Below are 14,120 nucleotides of genomic sequence, written 5' to 3'. Positions count from 1 at the left end.
AAATCCCCAGGGAGCACAATGACGCAGCAAGGTGGGCAGGCAAGAAAACCTACCCGGGCCAAGATGTTCTCCAGAGAACTGGTGAGGGATGAGCGAGCCTTGTTCTTCAGGATGTCCAGTTTGAAGCGGCTGCCCGTGGCCGCGCCGTCCCCTGCGGAGTTGCTTGCATTCTGCCAACAAGGAACAGGAAGGATATGATTAATTCCACCTTGCATATCAAACTTAACAGAAACAAATAATAACTGGACAGAGACAATTTGAATAACGTTTTTAACTGTTACACAAGTGTAAAAAGAAGTGAACCACTTTTGATCTTAAAACATTGAAAAAAAAATCAATTGTAGGTTTATCTCATCTTTGTTCTTTGTTTTTGGTCTCATAGTACTTGATCTCCATTCAATGTTTCTGGTACTTGAAGGTAGAAACGCAGCTACCTGAGGGGCCTCTCCAATGTGGAGGTGGGTCTTCTGCTTGCTTTCACAGAGTTGCCTGAGAGACAGAATGGCCAGCTCATTCTCCTCTTGGTCTGAACTGGGCTTCAGTCTCTGCAAAGTCAATCCATTGACAGATCAGATGCAGCCATTTGTGAAACACTCTCAGCAAAACCTATTAAAGTAACTCTGAGTCAGCCTGACCTGAACTCGCTCGAATATCTCCACTTGTTCATTGTCAGGCAGCTGGGAGAGATATTTCTGGATGGCCAGCTTTGCTCTGGGCGGGTAGAGGCCTGGTAATATGGAAAACAAAGCGAGAAAGAGAGAGAGAGAGAGAGAGAGAGAGAGAGAGAGAGAGAGAGAATGATTCATGACAAATACATCATATGAATGTTGTCCTTCAACGAGTTCTAGACTGCTCGTAATAGATTTATTAAATAGTCCGTGTCTTTTGAAGGTATTACAAAATGCTACCTCTCATTTTTATTCATATGTTTCATTTTAGGGAATTATGAGGACAGAGAATTAATCATAAATCCATATTTTATGTGTTATCTTTAAACCTCTGAGGTGCAATAGGACTCGGATATACTTGAATGTAATTGTAATTAACTGATGATATATCAGTAATTATTAATACTAATTATGTGCATATAATAACTCCAATGATATCATGCAAAGGATATTATACATATACATATACAACTTATATTATTGTGAATTATGCATAGTTATGCATATACTGTATACAAGTTACAGAATTCACAATCATACAATAAAACATGAAAGATAAATATTTAAGAGTCAGTTATCAAAATCAAGGTCTCGACTATTTACCATTCTCATAAATGTATTTAACGTCACACCTGAAATATAATCTCAATGCAACAATGTAATCAGATTACCATTATTGCTTGCTTTCCTACTGGATGATTTTTGTTGCGAGCCAGAATTCATGCAACAACTTAATTTGTGCCTTGTAGACCAATAAAAAAATGAGCATATCATTATTTTCTTTCAATTAAAAAGCATGTACCTCGAAATATTTTTTTCTAGCACGTTCACTCCATAATCAAATCAGTATTCTGTATAAAAGATGCAACAGTTTCCGAATGTACCTTCAATGCGTTCGCAGAGCTTGTGCAAGTCGTGCATGGGGCAAGCCTCGCATAACTGGACCAAGGTCTTATTGCTCTGTAAGGAGGCAGCTGTGCTGAAGGCCTGCTTCAAGGTCAGCATCACCTCATCCACCTTTGCACACGTTTCAATTTGTAAACATGCAAATAATCAAACAGTGGAGGTTGTTTCGTTTCGTTTTTTAAAATCATTCCTTGAAAAGACTCACAAGAGACTCGCTGGCGCACTGGAAAACAAAGCACACATACTGGCTGGGACCGGATTCTGAAGAGTCACGACAGATGAATCCAAAATGGTCCGTTTGCTTGATGGCCTGTATATGCGTAGAACATTGATGAGATTTGTGCAAGTGCAGCCTATCAGTCCAAATGTTGGAAATGGGCGAAATGCATTGTATACCATTCAACGTCCTTAGCTTGGGTTTCACGAGTAACGAGATCAAAAATCAATTTGCAAAACGCAACAGCGACACATAAGTTCTATTTAGGACCATCATGGGGGAAGGGCTCCAGATCTGTAATCAATACAGTATCACAGATGTCCCAGAATTCAGCCACGTAAGCCAAAGGCATGACCCTTCCTCCACTCAGTTTCATGGATGAGCATATTTTTGGGCAACATGAGCAGATCCTTTCAGTTTCCAAAGTTTTGGCATCTTCATTGCTTTGGAAAAACTCATCTGTGTGTTATCAGTCCATTCAATCTTTAGTCCAGACTTTGTGAGGTTTATCTCTTTGGTTTTTGGCAAATTCCAGCTTGGTCTTACCAATCTTCTTGCAAATGGTAGCTTACAGTGTGAGTCCAGCATCTGCAATTTTCATATTTACAAAGTTCCTTCCTGAAAATCTTATTTGCACACACACAAAAAAATGTTGTTGTTTTTTAAAACTTGGCACAGAAAGCAAACCAACCTGACAACAAGATGAAATGTCTTTGAAGTTTTTTTCCAGCACCACTGTTTTGCTGTCTGGACTGATGAGGTTTACTTCAAAACGCCCAACCTGTAAAAATAAATAAATACCATTAAAGTCGCACCGTTAAAGACAACCAAATAGCATTAGTAAGGTTCAAAAATACTAATAGACTGCAGCGGCACATTCTGAAAATCAATGTCAGTGTGTTGCAGTGTCACTTATTGAGTGGCTGGCTATAATTAGCCTCGTGTGGAAATATAGTGTGAGGGATAGCAGCTGGCTCACACTGCTTTTTAGAGATATATATGTGTATAAAAGACAAAAAAGAAAGAGATAAACAGTAGGGGCAAGTAGCAGCCTATTATCACAGCACCACTGAGGAGTTGCGACACAACTAGGCAGTGCATTACTACTGCCTGCCAAGCGGACATAAAAGTGATTTGCAGGAGGCTTTTTAGCACAGTGGGTAAATTTAGCATAGACTATCAAGACAGCACCACTTCTGTTCTGAGTAAATCCAAAAAGGGTGCTGTCCGTACACAAAAAATAGTTGTTCTTCAATCAAATGCATGCATTTGTTAATGCAAGGTATTTTTTTTTTCCGGAAAAAAATAAAAACAAGAAAAAAAGTTATTTTATGTGCATATTATAATATACATCCCTGTCCTGCTCTTCCTAAAAAATTAATTTGCAAGTCATAGTGTTCTACTACATCACTCGCGATGCAATACATGCAAAATGTTGATCATTTTCCCTTTATATTTAAAACAAAAAGATTTGTTTGTGACAGCCCTACACATAATTTTTTTTCCAAATATTTATGGTTCCAATGCACACAATTTTTGTCTATATTATAACTGTCAAAGTCCAATCATCTACATGGTTAATTAATTTTATTTATTTATTTTTTGGTTTTTTTTTACTTCTTGTTTACCTTTTGTTTTGTGTTGAGAGGGAAGAAATTTCATCTGTGCTGTATGTACAGTTTACAATAAAGTTGTATTCTATCCTATCCTACTTAATACACTAAATTGCTACGTAACAGTGTTTACGTGTGCAATTTAAAGTGCTGCACATTTAATCCTAAAACTGTGTTATGGATTTATTTACCTATTTAATAATTGATTTACTTATTTTGGCATAAGATCAACTGCACCACACTCGTGGTTCGTCCCTCGCGGTTTCACGTATGCCTGAATTTTAGTCGAGATAAAATGAAATCGCCTTCTCTCTACCTATCTTTTAAAAATTGTATTCCTTTTTTTTTTCTTAATGCAATTTTCCTGGTTGTCATTTGTAGATTTTCGCTTTTCGTGGTTCCGCCCAGTCCTTATTCGTCTGCCAATGGCTCGGTTCAATATATTGTTTTTCTTCTCTCCTTCGCTATTCTGTTTTATCTTTTTATGCTCCTAACAGATACAAGCACATTTAAATATATAGTATGTTTCCTCAAGCATAATTGAATGACAATGAAAATTACATTCAGTCTCAGCCAATAAGAAAGTTTAATTAAGTGTGACATACTATGCTTTTCTGACACCTGTGCTGACTCTGCTGTGGTGTGTAAAAAGGACTCTTTCAAATGCAATTCATCCTGAAAAGCTTTAGAGTGCATACTAATCAACAGTGCTGCGTTGCATCAATGCACTCAGTGTCTACAGGCAGAATGATTCTATGATATTTTGGCTATACTCAAGCTTTAAACCAAGCTTTAACAGGCTTACCTGGAAAAGCATGGTTCGGTTTTTATCCGAATCGGACGGCTGTACGTGGTTGGGAGCGCTAGCATGTCTGCGTCGTGCAGGGTCCATCCCGGCACCTTCACTGGTTGTCCTCTGCAGACTTCCTGCCATGCTGCTGCAGCGCATGCGGAACTCCTGCGGTTCCTGAAAACCTGAATCTTCCAGGATGCACTCTGGGAACGCTCCTCTCAGGCTGCTCTGACTACTGCTGACGGACATGCCAGACGCTGCAACACATTCAGTCAAGACAGCATTTTCATCATCAAGGTCAGTGGTTCTCAAACCTTCTACAAGTACCGCTTGTATGCAGCGATGTCTGTTTGAAAGTGCTCTATAAATACAGTTGAGTTGAGTTTCAAAAATTAGTACCACCAGAATGACCAACATGAATTCACAGTTAGCGTAGCAGGCCTAAATGTTCATTAAAAACAAGGTAGATGTGTATTTCCTAAAAAGTATATTCAATATTATTGGTAATATGGACAGACATGTACCGTAATTGACAAGGAAACAGGAGACATGACTAAGAGGCCATGTCATCGGATCAAAGTCATCAAAAGTCCCGATTGCCTCTAAAACGGGTGGCAGGCAACATGAGAAAATGGAACGTTTGTAGAGGGCCAAGACAAAGTACTAACCTTTATTTTGTCTATATTTTTTTTCACTGTGTCGACCCCCCCAACTCCCAAAAAAAACATGTCTTGTTTCAATTTAAAAAATGAAATAAAATTAGAAGCAGTTGCATAAGCAGTTTTTTGGGATAAAAATTATAACAATTTTTTTTACACCAACTGGCACTTTATATTTGCCATTCTTCCTAGTCAGAACTCCCAAATTTATTATTAACAGTGATGGAGAATTTTGCCAACATTGGGACCACAATTGTCATTTTTGCTAGTCTCCGTTTTGGAAAAATAGCTATTGCAGAGGTTGGAAGAGTCACAAAAACACTGCAGCCGCAGGTCGTAGCGCTTGCTCGCTGTTTCGCTTGTGCTAGCATCCAAACGTGCACTTCAGGTAAAATAAAAACACAACTTTCAAAAGCAAAGCGGCACATATTTTACGTTTTAACATGACTTCATGGTCACTGTGGGCGACCCGGATGCAGCCTCCAAGGACCGCATTTGCTCAGGTCTGCTCGAAAAGATTATCTTGAATGATTATCCCCTGATATAGGGTGTGTTAAGTGTGACCTACTTGGGAAAAGCTTGGGAGCAACAATCAAAAAAAAATCTGCTTGAAAATCCTTATGTGTGTGTCAAGCCAATTGTCAGCAACCTGAAGATGGCCCTGTTGCCGAGCTTGTGTATCCAGAAATACACACACACACACACACACACACACAAGAGCAGTGAGTTGTTTTTTTTTTTACTCATCCAAGGGTGGGGTCGCTCACATATTTTTAACTCATTTGCGCCCAAAGACGTTGTCTTTTCAGACTTGGTCCAGAATTGGCTGGTATTGAATGAGTTAAAAGGGTATGTTTATATTCCATTTAACTAGTTTTGGTCTCCATCATCTGAGTCTCTTACCTGTCGTGTCTTCCCCTCCAAGACCTTTGCTGTCTTCATTCTTCTCATTCAAAACCGAGGATAGTGGATCTCCTCCCGCCCCAATAGTGAACTCAACAGGGACCTTGTCCACGGAGCCTCGTTGACCATTGAGAAGAAGTTTGCGCTTCACCTCGTGTTGGTGAAACTTATCAATGCAGTCATCGATGAGGGTGGAGGGAGCTTTTTTGTGCCCCACCATCACCTGCAGTTATATGCACGTTAACGGCCTTGCAAAAAGGATGGCAACTGGTACAATGGATCTTCATTTTGCATCCTGTTCCCACCTTGCCGCAATACAGCACTTCAAACTTCTGAGAATTGTAGAAGGCCTCGTCATTTTCCTGTTTTGGTTTGGTGTCTTCCTTTAGGGCTGATTTGGACACTTGGCGAATACTGCTAATCACCTCAGGCACCTTTTGGAAAAACAAAACAAAACAATGGAACGTGATTCTACAAGCATTTCAAAAGAGGTATGGAAGGGAGGAAAAACAAACGGTTAATCATATGTTGTGGTCTGATTGCTTGTGACAAATTAAGTGCTCACTTCAAGGAGCAAATGTCCACAAATACAAACATTTCTCAATGTGTTGATACAAATCAGTCTTCAATCACTCTGGTGAAACAGCACTGTTCAGAGTTACAGGTATAGCATCACATCAGTAGATGTGTGTCTTCAAAAACATCCGTGTGTGATAGATACACATCCAATCTAATCTGATCCAACTTTATTTATAGAGCCCTTTAAGATCAACACAGTTGACCCAAGTGCTTAACATAGCATCACGTAAACAAAGAAAATGAACGGACAAGGAACATTACGTGTCAAATAGTCTCGCTAAAAAGGAATTTCAGACTGTTTTAAAGCAAATGTCAAATAATAAGACAAAATAATCTGAATAAATACAAGACATGAAACTGAGGTAAGACCCAGAGAGCAAAGATGCTTAAAATTAAGCACCCAGGTCACCTAAAGCTGTAGTGGGACTAGTTCCAAATAACATGACCTCTGTTTCTGTCACATTCCAAAAGTTTTTTTTTTGTTTTTTGTTTTTGTTTTTTTCATGAAATTTGTGTACCATCAAGTACATATGAAATGAGATGCCATGTTTTCAGAGTATTGACTCAAAAACAAGGCATAACTCAACTCAACTGTAATTATAGAGCACTTTCAAACAGCCATCGTTGCATACAAAATGCTGTACAAGGAGCAAAAAGCATAAAGTTAATAAAAGAGGCCCGAGAATTGAACCTTGAAGCATTGAGAGCGACAACTGAGGATTCAGTGGCCCAAACACAAACACAAAATTACAGTACATGTCTGTAAGGTGTAAAACAACTCCAAAGCACATCCCTAAATGCTCATGCAGTTCTCCAGCCACGACAGTAAAATCTCTACACGGTGTCAAAAGCAGCTGTGAGCTCGAGCAGAACCAATATGACACATGGACCAGAGTCTGTGGCTAAAAGATCATTAAAAATTATTGGGAGTACCTTCTCAGAATTGTGTTGCATATAAAAAACAGACTGGAAGATCTGAATAAATTCATGTTCATCATCAATTAGCATAACTTTGAGCAAAAAACTGTCGATGTTTTTTTTTTCAGAAAATAGCTGAGATTCCACAGGGGGGAAACAAAACTGAATAGCTGAATTTATGATTTATGAACCATGATTATGTTGTGTATTTTTCTAGTTAGAATTGTTAATCAGAAGCTAACGCTCATCTGTACATCCAACAACACTGCAGCTCTACTTAACTTATATATATATATATATATATATATATATATATATATATATATATATATATATATATATATATTGTCACGTTGTGCCCGAGGCGATGAAAGATCGCCTTGTGCACAACAAAATAACGAGTTGGATCCCAGGTAAAGCAGACACGAAAAGATCTTGTATGAACACAAAAAGTTTTTAATAACGAACAGAAAGAGCCCGACAGGGAAACAGTAACAAAAACGCTGGTCAAATAAGGACCAGGGAAGAAATAAGGAAACAACCGAAAACGCTCGCTGAAAAAACAAAGTGCGAGGGAGAACTGATTAGGCAATATAGATGTATACAATTTAGAGGCAACACGAATAACAAGAGAGATGGCCGTAAGGCAACGAGGCAACGAGTAATCATCAATAGAGGAATTAGCACGAGAGAAAAATGGCACGGCGTGAAATTCTCCGGCAGTGAGTGGACTGCTGGAGCCTCTTAATAAAGGAGGATAATCAGCCCGAAATTACGGACAGGTGTGCAGTTGGTGGAGGGAAAAGCCCGCCACCTGCTGGCGGGCACGTGACGTGACAGTACCCCCCCCTCAATGGACGCCTCCCGGCGGACTACCCGGCTTGGACGGATGAGCAGTGTGGAAGTCGCGCAAAAGGGACGGATCAAGGATCCAGGAGCGGGGCACCCATAGCCGCTCCTCGGGCCCGTAGCCCTCCCAGTCGACCAGGTACTGGAAACCCCTGCCCCTGCGCCGAGAGTCCAGGATGGCACGTACCGCGTACACCGGACCACCATCGACCACCCGCGGAGGTGGCGGCGGAGTGGGAGGAGGCGCCAAGGTGCTGGAAGACACAGGCTTGAGCAGGGAGACGTGGAACACGGGGTGAACCTTCATGGAGGCCGGTAGACGGAGCCTGACTGCGACGGGACTGATGACGGCCTCGACCTCAAATGGTCCAGTGAATCGGGGTCCCAGTTTTGCAGACGTGCCGGCCAGGCGAAGATCCCTCGTTGCCAGCCACACCTTCTGTCCCACCACATATGAGGGCGCCGGGCGCCGACGACGATCTGCGATCTGCCGGTTCCGGGTCGCAGTGCGGGACAACGCAGCCCGGGCCTCCTTCCACACGTGATGGGCCCGTTTAAGGTGGTGCTGTACAGAAGGGACCTCCACCTGCCCCTCCTGGGATGGAAACAACGGTGGCTGGTACCCGTAAGCCGTCATGAATGGTGATCTGCCTGTGGCGGAAGAGACGAGGGTGTTATGGGCATATTCCACCCAGGGTAAGTGGTCGACCCAGGATGCGGGACGGTGGAGGCACACACAGCGGAGGGCCGCCCCCAGATCCTGATTGGCGCGCTCAGCCTGTCCATTGGACTGGGGGTGGTATCCCGAGGTCAGGCTGGCCGTAGCTCCGAGGGCAGAACCGCTTCCAGACGCGAGACACGAACTGGGGCCCCCGATCCGACACGATGTCCGCCGGAATGCCGTGGAGACGGAAGACGTGTTTGACGAGGAGGTCGGCGGTCTCCAGCGCCGACGGCAACCTGGACAAAGGCACAAAATGAGCAGCCTTGGAGAAGCGGTCCACGATCGTGAGCATGACAGTTCGACCCCGGGAAGAAGGGAGGCACGGTGCGATGTGGGACCACGGGCGAGGAGGAATGGGCAACGGCTGGAGCAGTCCCGCCGGAGGTTGATGGGACGACTTGCCGCAGGCGCAGGAGGTGCAGGCCTTGATGAACTCCGTCACGTCACTACGGAGCTCCGGCCACCAGAATCGCTGGCCGACGAGTTGCACCGTCCGGTTCACCCCGGGGTGACATGCCACCTTGGACCCATGTCCCCACTGCAGAACCTCAGATCGGAGGGGCGGAGGTACGAACAGCCTCACCGCTGGGCACCCCGCCGGCACCTGAACCCCCTCCAGGGCTGCCTGGATCCGCTGCTCAATCTCCCATTGGACGGCCCCCACGATGCACTGGGTCGGGAGGATGGTCTCCGGGGATCGGTCCCTCCCCGCAGGTTCGTGGAGACGGGAAAGGGCGTCGGGCTTAGTGTTCTTAGACCCGGAAGAGTAGGTGAGGACAAAGTCGAACCTGGTGAGGAAGAGGGCCCACCGGGCCTGACGGGCGTTTAGTCTTTTGGCGGAGCGGAGATAAGCGAGGTTCTTATGATCCGTGTAGACCGTGAAAGGCTCCTTTGCCCCCTCGAGCCAGTGCCGCCACTCCTGCAAGGCGGTCACTACTGCCAACAGTTCACGGTTGGACTCGGCAGCACTGAGTCGACGGGAGAAGAAGGCGCAGGGGTGCAGCTTCTGGTCGACCGGAGAACGTTGGGACAGCACCGCACCCACCCCTGAATCCGAGGCGTCCACTTCCACGATAAAAGGAAGATCAGGGTCAGGATGTTGTAGTACGGGGGGACTAGTAAACGCCGCCTTCAGGTTCGCGAATGCCGCATCCGCGGTCGGGTCCCACTTAAATGGGATTTTAATGGACGTAAGGCGGGTTAAGGGGAGCGCCTTCTGACTGTAACCGCGGATGAAGCGTCGGTAGAAGTTGGCGAACCCCAAAAAGCGCTGCAGTTCCTTGCGATTGGTAGGAACCGGCCAGTTAGTGACTGCACGCGTCTTAATGGGGTCCGCTCTTAACCTGCCCTGTTCGATAATGAACCCCAGGAAGGAGATGACGGGGACATGGAATTCACACTTTTCTGCCTTGACGAAGAGCCGGTTTTCCAGTAGACGTTGTAGCACCAGCCTAACGTGTTGCTGATGCTCGTGTAATGACCGGGAAAAAATCAAAATGTCGTCAAGATAAACGAAACAAAAAATGTTAATCATGTCCCTTAAAACGTCGTTGATCAGGTTCTGGGACACGGCAGGAGCGTTTGTCAGCCCAAAAGGCATAACCAAGTATTCGAAATGACCCAGAGGGGTCTTAAAAGCTGTTTTCCACTCGTCACCCTCCCGGATGCGAACCAAGTGGTAAGCGCTGCGTAAGTCTAATTTTGAGAAAATGGTGGCTGATTGTAATGGGGCGAAGGCGGAGTCCAACAAGGGTAGCGGGTATCTATTCTTAATTGTAATTTCGTTTAATCCACGATAGTCTACGCAGGGTCGCAGGGTCTTGTCCTTCTTCCCTACGAAGAAAAAACCCGCCCCCAACGGTGAACGCGATGGTCTAATGAGACCTGCAGCGAGCGAGCTGTTGATGTACTCCGTCAACGCCTCGCGCTCGGGTTGGGACACCTGATACAGCCGCGAGGTCGGCAACGGAGCGCCCGCCTGCAGGTCTATAGCGCAATCGTAGGGGCGGTGTGGGGGCAAAGAGCGTGCACGATCCTCGCTGAACACTTCCTTAAGATCCCGATAGCAATCCGGCACTCCGTCAAGGCAGATCTCCTCGGGGGGTGTGACACGTTCGTGCTTCCCGACGGCCGATTGTAGACAGTGCTGATAACAATACTGGCCCCAGCTATCTATTGCCGGGCGTGCCCAGGAAATCACGGGGTTATGTGTCTTAAGCCAGGGTAATCCGAGGATGATCGGAGCATTGCAGGACCGCATTACGTAAAACCGGCGATGCTCGATATGATTGCCGGAGAGTAGAAGTTTTAGCGGCTCCGTTCTATGCGTTACTACCGTCAGGAGACGCCCATCAAGATCACGAACCCGCTTCTTATCTATCAATTCCTCCAAAAAACAACGCAGCTCGGACGCGAGATCGGTGTCCATTAAACAGTCATCCGCTCCTGAGTCTACCAGGGCCCGAACCTGCCTTGACCGGGACCCACCAAATATCTCCCCCTCGAGCTCAAGTCTGCTGGGGTGTCCCGGTCGCGTGTCGACTCGCCTAGACTCGGGGGGTGACGCGCGGGGTCGTGACTCACAGTTCTCGGGGTGGACATGGAATGACGACCCCGGATAGCTGGTTGCGGCGTGAGGAGATGGTTGAGCGCTGTCAGTCGTCGCTCGATCGCTGAAACGACGCCTTCCTTCCTCCGCACCAACGCCCTTGCCTCCCAGCTGCATCTGTTCCTCCGTGGATGTACGCCGGAACTGGAACCGGTCACCTCCACGCTCCCGGCTTCGCTCCCTCAGGCGATTGTCCATGAGGAGGGAGAGGTCGATTAACTCCTCCAGGTCGGTGCTGTGGTCGCGGGTCGCCAGCTCGTCCTTGAGTTGAGGGTTTAGTCCGCGGCGAAACAGACCACACAACGCCCGATCACCGTATCCACTCTGGGCGGCCAGGATCCGGAACTCGATGGAGTAATCTGCTACCGATTGCTCTCCCTGGTGGAGGGCGAGTAGCCGGCCCTCTGCCTCTCTGCCCCGCACGGGATGGTGGAACACCCGGCGGAACGCTGCCACAAAGTCGGGGAACGAAGTACGGAGATTCGGCTTCGCGTCACTGGTTGCTATCGCCCATGACGCCGCCGGACCTGTCAACAAGCTCATAACATAAGCCACTCTCGCGGCGTCATTAGTGGACGTAGATGGTTGTTGGTCGAAAATGAGGGAGCATTGGTGGAGGAAGTGTCCACACTGCCCGTGCTCACCCCCGTAGCGAGGGGGGTGTGGAAGCGATGGTTCCCTCGTCATAGTAGGATAAGAGGGCGCTTCAGGAATGATTGAACGAACCCTGGGGGGAGATGGTCCTTGCTCCTCCACCCGGACCAACCGAGGTTCTAATTCATCGAACCGATGAGCCAGCATGGAGACCGCGCCGCGGAGTTCCGAAATGGCTTGGCCGTGCTGACTCATCTGTTGCTCTTGTCGGGAAAGAGCGGACAATATCTTTTCGATGTCTGCGGGATCCATGGTGGCCGGAGAATTCTGTCACGTTGTGCCCTAGACGATGAAAGATCGCCTTGTGCACAACAAAATAACGAGTTGGATCCCAGGTAAAGCAGACACGAAAAGATCTTGTATGAACACAAAAAGTTTTTAATAACGAACAGAAAGAGCCCGACAGGGAAACAGTAACAAAAACGCTGGTCAAATAAGGACCAGGGAAGAAATAAGGAAACAACCGAAAACGCTCGCTGAAAAAACAAAGTGCGAGGGAGAACTGATTAGGCAATATAGATGTATACAATTTAGAGGCAACACGAATAACAAGAGAGATGACCGTAAGGCAAAAAGGCAACGAGGCAACGAGTAATCATCAATAGAGGAATTAGCACGAGAGAAAAATGGCACGGTGTGGAATTCTCCGGCAGTGAGAGGACTGCTGGAGCCTCTTAATAAAGGAGGATAATCAGCCCGAAATTACGGACAGGTGTGCAGTTGGCTGAGGGAAAAGCCCGCCACCTGCTGGCGGGCACGTGACGTGACAGTTTTATATATATATATATATATATATATATATATATATATAAAACTATATGGATAGAAGCGATTAGAATGTCCCCTTTAATATTAGTTGGCTGATAAACTAATGTGAAATGGACTTCCTGTTACCAGTCTTAATAATCCACGGTTAAAAATGGCAGCAGATAAGAACTAATGCAGCCTTGAAAACACCAATAGAGACCAAGCAGTGCACTGGTAAAGATGACAGGCAGCCAGGCAAGCAGCCAGGGAACGCCCATGCTTTCCTAGGACAGATATCACAACAGGCAGCAACAAATCAGAGACTTTCAGGGACGCTGAGACAGTATCTGTTCCGTCGGGTTTGGTTGCAACCGGTGCCGTAGAAGTGGAAAAATACACTTTGATGACTTGCGTGCACGAACAAGTACAAACAGTGTATCTCTGCAAACAAACTCTTGTAAAACCCCTGGGAAAGATTATATTTTACTTCTATGTTTGGCAGACAAAAGAATACTGACGGCCTTCCGATGTGTTTGATAGCATTTCCATCCGGACCGTCAAGGTCAGTCAGCCACTCTTGCAAGACAATCAGCTCGAAAGCATTTCCCATTAAAAGCACACAACACCAACTGTAGCTGATACAATCACACCGTCTGTGTGTGTGGGTGTATACCAGAGGTAGGCAAACTACGGTCCGCGGGCCGAATCCGGCCGGCCCGTTGGTCTTTTTAATCCGGCCCGCCGAAGGTTGGTCCACAATTAAGGTTCAGTGTGAATGATTGCATTAATTTCAATTGGACTTGTATTGACAGGCAATTTCACCGCAAGGTGGCGCATTGACTTGAAGTTGCAGAACAGGGGGGTGGGGGTCTTTTCGACCACCTAGGACCTCTGTATCGCTCTACTTCTACTGGTCTGATCACAACCCATCTGCAGCAATGCACAAGCTAAAATAGGTCAGTGTTGTCATTTAAAAAAGTATATTAATACAGCACTTTCATGCTTTTTGTTTTGTTGATGTTTGATATGGACTGTCAACAAACGTTTGCCCACCCCTGGTGTATACTGTGTATATATACATATATATATATACACAGAGATAGAGAGAGAGAGAGAGAGAGAATAAAATCAACATCGCAATTCAATTTTCATCACCCATATTCTATACATATATTTTTTCAGTATCGGGCAGCTCTATTAAAAAACACATACATAGAAACTTTTGGGGCACCCTGTAATTTATTGCTAATATCATGACTATCAGTCTTTCCAAATGTAAACA

General features: G+C 45.6%; 1 protein-coding gene across 2 annotated transcripts in view; it reads right to left on the bottom strand.

The window, feature by feature from the left end:
- tbc1d4 (TBC1 domain family, member 4) overlaps positions 1-14,120 on the bottom strand; it is a 42,978-nt gene that overhangs the window by 20,776 nt on the left and 8,082 nt on the right. For both annotated transcript variants that reach the window (XM_052082467.1, XM_052082468.1), the window contains exons 2-10: positions 6,065-6,193; positions 5,760-5,982; positions 4,210-4,454; positions 2,483-2,572; positions 1,780-1,884; positions 1,553-1,685; positions 636-727; positions 435-545; positions 54-170 (exon numbers count right to left, since the gene is read on the bottom strand). In XM_052082467.1, coding sequence (XP_051938427.1) covers positions 54-170; positions 435-545; positions 636-727; positions 1,553-1,685; positions 1,780-1,884; positions 2,483-2,572; positions 4,210-4,454; positions 5,760-5,982; positions 6,065-6,193 — 1,245 coding nt within the window. The remainder of the gene's footprint in view (positions 1-53; positions 171-434; positions 546-635; positions 728-1,552; positions 1,686-1,779; positions 1,885-2,482; positions 2,573-4,209; positions 4,455-5,759; positions 5,983-6,064; positions 6,194-14,120) is intronic.

Source organism: Hippocampus zosterae, chromosome 12, assembly GCF_025434085.1.
Source record: "Hippocampus zosterae strain Florida chromosome 12, ASM2543408v3, whole genome shotgun sequence".
Lineage (NCBI taxonomy): Eukaryota > Metazoa > Chordata > Actinopteri > Syngnathiformes > Syngnathidae > Hippocampus > Hippocampus zosterae.
This window is presented reverse-complemented; position numbering and strand designations above follow the sequence as displayed.